The 9,795-nt window shown below is 37.7% G+C and overlaps 1 protein-coding gene across 10 annotated transcripts in view; it reads left to right on the top strand.

Moving 5' to 3' along the window:
• The first annotated feature begins 588 nt into the window (after positions 1-588).
• The window catches only part of huwe1 (HECT, UBA and WWE domain containing E3 ubiquitin protein ligase 1), a 40,013-nt gene continuing 30,806 nt past the window's right edge, over positions 589-9,795 (top strand). For 8 of the 10 annotated variants that reach the window (XM_014968618.2, XM_014968622.2, XM_014968628.2 and 5 more), the window contains exons 1-8: positions 589-676; positions 2,472-2,540; positions 7,784-7,833; positions 7,995-8,064; positions 8,445-8,543; positions 9,113-9,319; positions 9,448-9,600; positions 9,691-9,753. In XM_014968618.2, the coding sequence (XP_014824104.2) occupies positions 8,020-8,064; positions 8,445-8,543; positions 9,113-9,319; positions 9,448-9,600; positions 9,691-9,753 (567 nt within the window). In that variant the 5' untranslated portion in view covers positions 589-676; positions 2,472-2,540; positions 7,784-7,833; positions 7,995-8,019. Of the gene's footprint in view, positions 677-727; positions 968-2,471; positions 2,541-6,196; positions 6,706-7,783; positions 7,834-7,994; positions 8,065-8,444; positions 8,544-9,112; positions 9,320-9,447; positions 9,601-9,690; positions 9,754-9,795 lie in introns of those variants that run through there. The other 2 variants (XM_014968619.2, XM_014968620.2) reach the window with 2 other exon arrangements.

The raw sequence follows: 9,795 nt of genomic DNA, 5'->3' as shown, positions 1-9,795 counted from the left end.
TGCAGATATTCTATAAGACTGCTGTTGAGAGTACTACCTCTTCTGCTGTTATCTGTCGAGGTAGCGGCATCGAAGCGTAAAAAAGCTGAACAAATTGATAAAGAATGCTGGCTCTGTTCTCGGGGAGGATTTTGCAAAATAGATTTTTCATTCAAGAAAGAATATAATGCCACTTATGTGCATTGCCTTCATAAGATGACATTATAATAAGAGAGTTTCCTCTCTTATTGCAGATCAGAATCCTTCAGATCTGCTGTAAGACAGATCAGTGCAGGATATTCTTCCTCCCCACGGTCATATCTACAATAACTATGAAGAACTTTAATTTCCCTATGGAACTGATGAAGTATTTCTGAATATGTCTGAATTTAAATTGAATTCCTATAAAAGTGTCTTATTTCAGGAAGCTTAGCAATCTTTCGTTTTTGACTATATTCTTTGTGTAGGGGATTTTTCCCTGTGCTTTTGGTTTTGCAATATATCATGATCCTGAGATTGGCAGTGATGGTAAATAAGTAACCTGCTTTTCTTCTTCCAAATGAAACGATTGTCTTTTAACAACAATCGCAAGGGAGTGCCCTGGGTTAACGCCAGCAGCAGGTATTCTCGCGAGATCCAAACTATCCTACCACATTCTAGTGCAAGATGGAGAAGTGGATTTAACACGCATTTCGAGGTAAGCAGAAAGTCTTATTCCATATAAGCAGTGCCGACATGAATTTCTGCTATCTCTAGTCACACCTGTTCCCTACTCTGTAGCAGCCATTGTTTATGAATCACCCGTCAATGAATCACACAGCAGAAACTAGCCTGTGCTAAAGAATGGAGAATGCATCCTTTGCTATGTATACCGCCATGATCTGACGGATGGAGCATTGTGCGCAGCCCTTGGTGCTAGCCTGTTAGCTTCCCGGAGCTCTCAAACATACCCGCCTCTCGCACCAACACAGAAGTTTTCTGTGCATAGGTATGTGGGCAGGCTCTGAAAGTCAAAGCCCAGTCGTAGATTATTTGGCATTAATTGTCGTTGGTAAATTGCAGTGTAATTGTTAAACGCTAAAACGTTTATCTAGCCCGGAACTTGACTTTTCGCTGTTTGCTAACGTTAGCCTTCAAGGCTGAATGAAGCCGGAGGAACGTCGCGTAACTAGCTATTAACTCTGCTAACATTAGCGCCTACAGCAGTTTAAACTGCGTAGGTAGCAACCCGAAAACTGTGTTATGTAGTTTAATGTTAGTAAAACTATCCAAAGAAACTTTGAATCGTTTCTATACTGCTAATACTCAATATGTTCCTTGAACTATCTTGTTTTTCTTTCGTGTAGGATTTATTTGTCCGAGTTTGTGTATGACGTCAGTTGCTAATAACCAATGGTGAAAGGTGTTTTTCACGTTCACACTAAAAAGATGAGCTCCAGTATCTCTGATTCGGTGTAGGTTTGGACTTCAGATCTGATGGAACAAGTGGCAGTAACAAAGTTGGAACAGCAAGACCTATTGTACACTGGATTAATTAATCTCAGATTAGTTACACCTGTTCACCTGCCTTGTCGCATCAGCCAATGACGTGACAGTGGTTCATGTCTGGAGGCATGTGACTGTAACAGGAGGAAATCGAGAAATCGGTTAAAATATCGTTTGTAGTGATTCTGAACGTGTCCCGCATGTATTGGTGTTTGGTAAGCGAGGCTGTGCAATATATTTCTGTATAGAAGACGTTATTCTTATTTTGTTTCTGTATAAAATAAGAATAATCAGATTTCTGGTCTGTTTGGGTTTGCGTGAAAAAGAAACTGAAAACTCGTGTTGCAAATTCATGCCAAAATGAAACTCCCCTACCTCAAAATGTCAAATGTTGGAGCAAATCAGACACACCAGCTGGCCCTTAAGGACTGCAAGCCAAGAATGGGTGATGTAACATGTCTGAATTTCTGTTGAAAGGTTGCAGTTTGGCATCAGAACATGACTCCATCCTGCCGGTTTGGTAGTTTACAACGGTGTTGTTTTTAAACATGTCAAATTCCTCTTTTGACTGATGTTCCCTTGATCTAACTGGTCTTACCTTATCGTAAAACCTCACTTGAGCTGCTAAAAGCAGACTACACGGATCCGCAGTAATTGCAAGATGTTGCTGTGTAAATATTTCCCAAAAATCTGAGGAATGTTTCCAGCACCTTGTTGAATCTGTGCCAGAAAGAATTATGGCAGCTCAAATTAGAAGGGAGCCTTAAAGTAGCAATGCAAGTTGCCTTTAAATTCTGCTGAGGCATATTTCAATTACTGACTGTTGAAATGACGTAAGAACTTCAAAAACCATTATATAGTCCTATATTCTATGTTCTTCCATAAAATTCACAGAATAAACTTTAATTTAGTTTGGTGAACATACTCTAGATGCTGGGCACCTCATTTCTGCTGATGTACCAGTGAGAGATCTGTTATCTAATTTACATACATCATTTTATTTCCAGACCGTGTAAAGGAAATCAAAGGCAAACAAATGGAAGAATGGTGATGCTGATGAACCAAAGCATTTTCTGGTATGTACCTTGAGCATCTTTTGCGCTCTTTTCCAAGGCATTCATGGTTTTCAGTCGATGCCCCACAAACATAAACCCATGTTGGCTTTTTTACCTCCTCTTACGGTTAATAATAACTAACTGCAGCCCATAACGAAAATAGAGACGTATATCTATGAGTTACAAGATTTATTTTCCTCAATTCATTTGAGGAAAAGTGCAGCCAACATCTCTGCAGTCCCCACACATCCTGGACACATTTTGTACAGTGAGCTATTTGCAAAAACAGCTGCCTACCTGATGAATAATCTGTCACTCTAACAGTCAATGTTCCCAGATCAATATAATAATGCACATTTGCTCTAATGGAACCTTTTCTCCCCCTTTTTTACAAACACTCTGTATATACACATTTACAAAACATTAAAAGTTAATTCCTACATTTATTTTTAAAATGTCTTAAGTTAGAGCAAAGTGACGCGAAGGTGAAATTCCTTATTTGTGTGTATAAACTTTGCAAATTGAGCTGATTCTGATTTATCTGTAAACCACCAATTTCAACACCTGTTGCTTAAGACACTACAGAAAAAAATCTAAGCAGTCATAGAGATGAAATGCAAGTTGTTTTTATTGAGAAACATCTGAATTCTGTCATTGTATTTGTTTAGTTCTTGATATCTGAAATTGGAATATGATATTTTATGAATTAAATGATTCAAACGTTTTTGTAAACGCCCAGAAAGTTACTGTGGGCGTCTTTCTGGGAATCTACACAAGACTAACAGAAAAAGAAACCATAGAAGTAGGAAAATATATATTATTCAGACAAAAATGCCAAATAATGTCTTTTAGATTCAGGGTCATTATTTGCTGGTTGAGCTGCATTTTGCAAATTGTCTGTATTTTTAAAAAAAAAAAGAAAAAAAAGAGGAATGCAAACCCCGCGTCTTCTTTGGTGTTATGATGGGACAGTGAAGCTTTCCTATAGATGATACCTTGAAAAGTTCTTAAGTCTAAGAGAAACTGATTTCTTCAGTAAAATAATATACAAGTAAGATGTCATATCTTTGGTATTGATCAACATGTATTTATTTACTAAGAGCCGGGGAGAATATCTTCCTATGAGCTTCCGTCTCTTGCATTAAGGTCCAGTGCTATTTTACATTTGGGCTGATGATTCAGTGGTATTTCCACTGCCATAATGTTAACTTTGAACTCAAATTTAGGCATGAGCTTGTATGGGATTCCCACAGTTTTATTACTTTGAGTAAAAATATAGTCTTCATGATATTGGCATAGTTTTAATACCCTTTGAACAAAACTATAATATGTGTTCTTTCAAACAAGAGAGCAACAATTATTCCCCACTGGACATTCAGCATGGGAAATATGTGGCAGTCTTATTTCAGTCAGCTGACCCAGTAGTGTGCAGCGACAGTGTGTGTGGGGAAGGGGATGTGATACTTTGTCGTAAAGCTGGAGAAAACTGTGGTCACATTGGCATCTTTTGTGCCATGGAAACAGTGATGGAAAAATGTTAGCTTTTCTTTAAAAATCTTGGAATGCATTGATTACGTTTACTAACCCATGCTTCCTCAAATTTAATCAGCCTCTCTGGCTATATTTTATTTTATTTTTTTTTACATTGTAATATCATTGTAGGTTACGTTTAATTGAACTTCAAAATAGTTTGTATCTTTGTCTCTAAATTAATTTGTTGAAAAATAAAACATAACCATGGTGACTCTTTTAGTAAGTGTTGAAAATTATCAGTAACATTTCAAAAAAATTCAATCAATGCTGATAAATTCCTGCTCCAAATGCTTCCACCTCCTTGAATTATTCATGGACGCAGAAATAAAAGTAGCTTTGTTACTCTGTGAGTTCACGGTAGGTGTTTTATCTCCAACAGCTGGATGGGTGACTGTGCTACTAGCTATGCCGACCACACACAAAAAAAACCAACTTTCTGTTTGCTGTTGTGGGTTGGAAGTTTCAGATAACAAGAACATATTCAGAATATAATCTGTTGCTGATGTGCTTAATTCCTGTTGACTGCAAAGAATGTGCTTACTGTTAAAGTTGACAAAACGTCATTTGATTTGCCTGAAGATTAGAGAAATGTATGAAAATAACCATATAGTTTTACTTTATGTTTTTACTAACTATATGTAAAAGATCATACATTGTAGTATAGTTAAGCCTGCTTAAGGTTCAGATTAATAATTTCAAACGTGATTTCAGAATTAACTTGAATTTCTTTTTAAAAAGAACAGTTAAGAGCAGAACGTTGTTCACAGCGGTGTGCTGTCATTGTATGTATTCTAGAGTAGGGGTTTCCAAAGTCTGAGAAAGCTAGCTCCCTCTGAAAGCAAATTGTTATTGCTACTATTTCTGTAAACTGTTAGCTGTTGCTATATTTGATGTGCCAGTCATACGTGTTTCACTGATGCTGTGGGGTTTACCTGCTTTAGCAATGTGTAACACCACATGAAATGATGATTCGGTTTCCTTGACATTTACAGTGCTAAAATTACAAACCACTTTCTGCTATGACAGTTCATTTAGCCTACTCTCAAATTCCCTGGGCTTGGCAGGCAATACTCTGGCACTGGAGCATCTTCCAAACTTTAAATAATCATGGTCATGCTTCCTTATTTTTTTCATTTTGCTTCGCCCAGACAGTCTCGCCTTAAGTCTAAGTTCTTATTTTGCTTTTTGAGATTCGCTTTGAGCATGCGCTATGGCTTTATACCTTACGTTGATGCAGTATTCAAAATAAGGATTTATATAAATGTCAGTACAGGTGGGCCTGCTCTACAATAACACCTTGCAAATTGTCCAGTTTGAATGTGACGCCAAAGGGGCACTGATGGTGCAATTGGCGTGTTGCTCACCATAGAGCAACACGCCAATTGCTTTTTAAGATTTTTATGTACTAAAAATCTATCCGTTTAGTTACTGGGATAGGCTTGATGAAGGTGGTTAAATGTTTGCAGTTGCTTTTTCTGGTTTTATGGTTTCTTCTTCATGGCATGCCCCACACTTCAAAAATCCCTGTTTTAGAGTAAAGAATAAACTGAATAAAGAAAATATTAGAAATTAATTAACTGACATTTATGATAACAACTAAAAATGCTGAATATTTTTCAAAGATTGTTGAAGTGGGATTAAGCTGTTTAGGTGGATTTTTTTTTATGGGGCGGGGGGTCACTTCACAAGCACAAGTTACTCATGAATTGTTGCTATTAGGATGTGCTCGTTTTAAATCAAAATCTTCTTTTGACATAATTTACATATCTAACATCTAATTTATGTATTTATTTGGCTTGCTCTTAACCCCCCCCCCCACTTGTTTCCTACTCAAGTTTGGCATTTATATTTGTCACTGATAAAGTAATTGTGGATTAATTATTGACAACAGTTTAATGGGGTTTTCATCACTACTGACTCATGTCAGTCACAAATGCCTCCAATTATGAATGAATTATTTGTGTGTAGAAACATGAGGATGTCCTCCAGTTTAATTGACTTGCTGTTAATTTATAGAATATGTTTTGTGTATACATGGTGTCTAGTTGTGGTGGTTCTGATTGGGTTGTTGCTCAGCTGTTTTCATCAGCAGTGTATTAAGAGATGCGTCTTTTGAGAGCGTAGAGACATGATGTTCTCGGTTGTGTAGCTCATTGGGACAAATGAAAATGTCACTGCTTTTATGTTTTCTTTATTCCTCTTGTTTGGTCGTTTGTTGGGTGCACTCTGCATGATGTGTTACTGAGATGCATTCTGAAGATCGTCGCTGGTCCATATTAATATGCACTGAAAAAACACAGCGGCGGCTACACACTCCCAGCAGTGGTACCGTTATTCACTTTTTGCACACTACCCGGTCATGACAGTGCCAATAGCTAAAGGCTTTGAACTATGGAAACAGGCGCGTATAGAGTAACATACTGGACTTTTTATTAGCCTTGGTTGTCGGCCGTCAGTTTGCTCGATCGTAAATTAGAATCAAAGCCGCAGTGTCACGTTAGACCAGTCCGACAATGATTCAGCGACTTATTTTGCGTTTCGGCTCGGTGTCCAACCAACGGTGGCTAGCCTGCTAGCTAGCGCGTGCCGCGACTGTGTTTCTGTGAAAATTTGGATAAACTGATTCCTAACGGAGAGACTTCAAGCTTTTCGGGTATTTTACATACAACCACGACACTGTCGCTGTTCCCAAAGGGGTGCTTGTTGGTTATTTCCCTGTTGAAGCGGAGACAGCATAAAAGTGTGTACTGTAGGGTCTTTTGCGGCCTGCTGATCCCCGAGCTGTATTTGTGAATAGTCCGGGTTAGGAGCGGTTGGTGAATCTGAGAGCTCCTGTTTGACAGCTCTGGCACAATTTGTAAACCCTGGTTGATTTCTGTTTGGATACATTTCGCGAGTTTGCTATTTATTACAAATGGATCTTGTTTTGTGGTTTGTTTGACTTTTACGAGTAACAAGTTAGTATTTACACGCGAGAACGTTTAATAGTTTACCGGTAGCTTGCTGTTAGCTTGTTAGTGGTTAACATATCCGTAGGAACGTTATCGATCGAGGTAGTCGCTAAATTGTTCTCTGATATATGTAGTTCTCTTTGGGTTGTCGCTGGGTAACCAACTAACCAAATCTGTTTCGATTAATTTTCAAAATTATACAAATCAAAAGTGACAAGTTAACATTGAGCGAAGAACGGCATGCTATGGTGAGGTTAGCTTGTTTAGCAAGGAGGCTATAACTTTGATCAGTGTAATGTCGGAGAGTTAATGATGGTCAAGCTCGCGGTGAAGTTAGTGTTACGTTTAAGTGATGTCTCACTTGAGTCTTTTCAACGTATTAACAGAGTTTTGGTTTGATAGATGGGACCTATTTTAATTTAATTAACTTTGTGTCGCATGATGCTTTCAAGCTAACTGCTAATGTCCTGCCCTGGTCTGCTTTGTGATGATCAGACATCTCAATAAACAGAGGAAATGTGCAGCTATAACCACATATTGATCAGATCTCATGAAGAGTCTTTTAATAGTACTTGCATGGTTAAAACACCTCTTGTGATGTTTCACTCTGTGCTTTATACAATTGTTTAAGTATTGAGGTAGCAGTCTTTTGGTAGGCTACATTATGTACCTTGTTGGTAAATGGGTGCTTTTAAATAATATAAGCCATGTCTGCAGAATTGTATGAACCACTGCATCTGTGTTGTTTTCTGATGCGAGGGACTGTGTTGCTGATTGCAGGTAACCTGACTGGAAGATGCTCTGAATTGGGTATTGCCAAATAGTTTTCTGTAAGTATATTAACTCTTTACTCCAACAGTTTAGTTGAACTCTTATCTATGCATCCTTTATACCTTTGTTTTAGATGTGTGGATTTTAATATTTGTTTATACATTTTCTAAACATATTTTGTGTCGTGTGTGTTCTGATGTACTTTCATAATTCTTTAAAGGAGCAGCAGACAGAAATTCTCTACAATGAAGGTTGACAGAAGCAAATTAAAGAAAACGCCTACAGAAGCTGTGAGTGTACCTTGAACATGGTTCAAACTTCAAGTTAACCTTTTCAGTCTAAAATCCAGAGGCTTTCTTGACTATTTAAAATTTTTACTTGGTATAAAACATAACTATGTAATTTATAACAGCTTAAGTTATGATTTCTCATTTGAAATTAAATTGGCTATTCAGCCAAATATATTAGGTCTGTTTTTAAGATTCAGTTCTGTTTATCAGAGCTATTTCTGTGATAAAGCAAGAATATAATACATCTCAGTTACTGCAGGTTTAGCCCAGTCTGTTTATCTGCTTTTAAAGAAGTGTTTTATGCGCAGAATTGTAAAATGACAAAGTATTTTTTCTATTCTAAGTTGACTTTGCTGTTTCTGACGATTTTGAATCAACAGCCAGCTGACTGCAGGATCCTTATAGAGAAGCTAAAGGCATGTCATGATGAGCAGTTATTGGTTGAACTGCAACAAATCAAGACCTGGAACATCGGCAAGGTACTTTCCAACAAAACTGTTAAAATAAATGTATCTTTCCTCAATGTTTTCCGTTACCTATGGCCTTTTGACAGTGAAGTTGTGGTTATTATGCTCATGCAATGTAGTTTTATCTGAAATACAATTTCAGCAATATCAAACACATTTTTTTGATTCTTATGCAGTATTTCTATTCTTGGTTTTTTGTTCTTATTTCAAGAACTGCAATGCTCCTAAAATTTCTAGTTGCTCATTCAGCTTACTTTTACTTAAGTAAAAGTAAGTAAATGTTATTTTACTAATTTTGATTAATTTGATTTTACTAATCTAAGTGTATCATCACCACCAAACACTGAATCCAGTTTGTCCAGTATAAATATTGGAAGGTTTTGTTATTGTTTTGATTTTTTTTCATATTGGGTCTATTTTCTTGGCACACAATGAGCCAACTGATATTGATCATTTCCTCTGATACTTGGCAAATTCTGTTTGGAATTTGCCAGTTCCAAACAGAAGTTTCAAAATGGCAATTTGGAAAATGTGAGGGTTGTGAATACTTCACTTTTTTTTTTTTCTGCTTTGGTCGACAGTGTGAGCTCTACCATTGGGTGGATCTGCTGGATCGCTTTGATGGCATTCTGTGCGATGCAGGCCAGACAGTGGAGAATATGTCATGGCTGCTCGTGTGTGACCGTCCAGACAATGGACAGCTCAAAGCCTTGCTTTTGGCAGTGCTCAACTTCACAGCTCTACTCATCGAGTACAGCTTCTCTAGACATCTCTACAGTTCCATAGAGGTGGGCTCATACACTTTGGACCATTATGTTTTTTTTTTTCTTTCTTCTTCTTTCCATCTCAGAAGAAAAAAGTGACACCATGTGCTAACTACCTCCCTCTGTTGTCTCTGCTCTCCCTCCTTTTGCAGCACTTAACCACCTTGTTAGCATCATGCGACATGCAAGTGGTCCTGTCTGTGCTGAACCTACTGTACGTGTTCAGCAAACGCTCCAACTATATCACAAGACTTGGATCTGATAAAAGAACACCTCTCCTGGCTCGCCTACAACACCTGGCTGAGGTTTACGCAATGATGCTCCATTTCTCATCATCATCAGTCTAGCTGTCATTCTTTTGGGGAATCGAAACTTACATTATTTGTTTCCTACAGAGCTGGGGAGGGAAGGAAAATGGCTTTGGCCTGGCTGAATGCTGCAGGGATCTCACTATGACGGTATAAATGCTTATACAGTGATGCTCAGTTACTATTTAGATA

Source organism: Poecilia mexicana, unplaced genomic scaffold (genome assembly GCF_051168715.1).
Source record: "Poecilia mexicana isolate PSO_F unplaced genomic scaffold, ASM5116871v1 scaffold_7, whole genome shotgun sequence".
Classification (NCBI taxonomy): Eukaryota; Metazoa; Chordata; class Actinopteri; order Cyprinodontiformes; family Poeciliidae; genus Poecilia; species Poecilia mexicana.
Note: the sequence above shows the minus strand (reverse complement) of the source record. Positions and strands in the feature narration are given on the sequence as shown.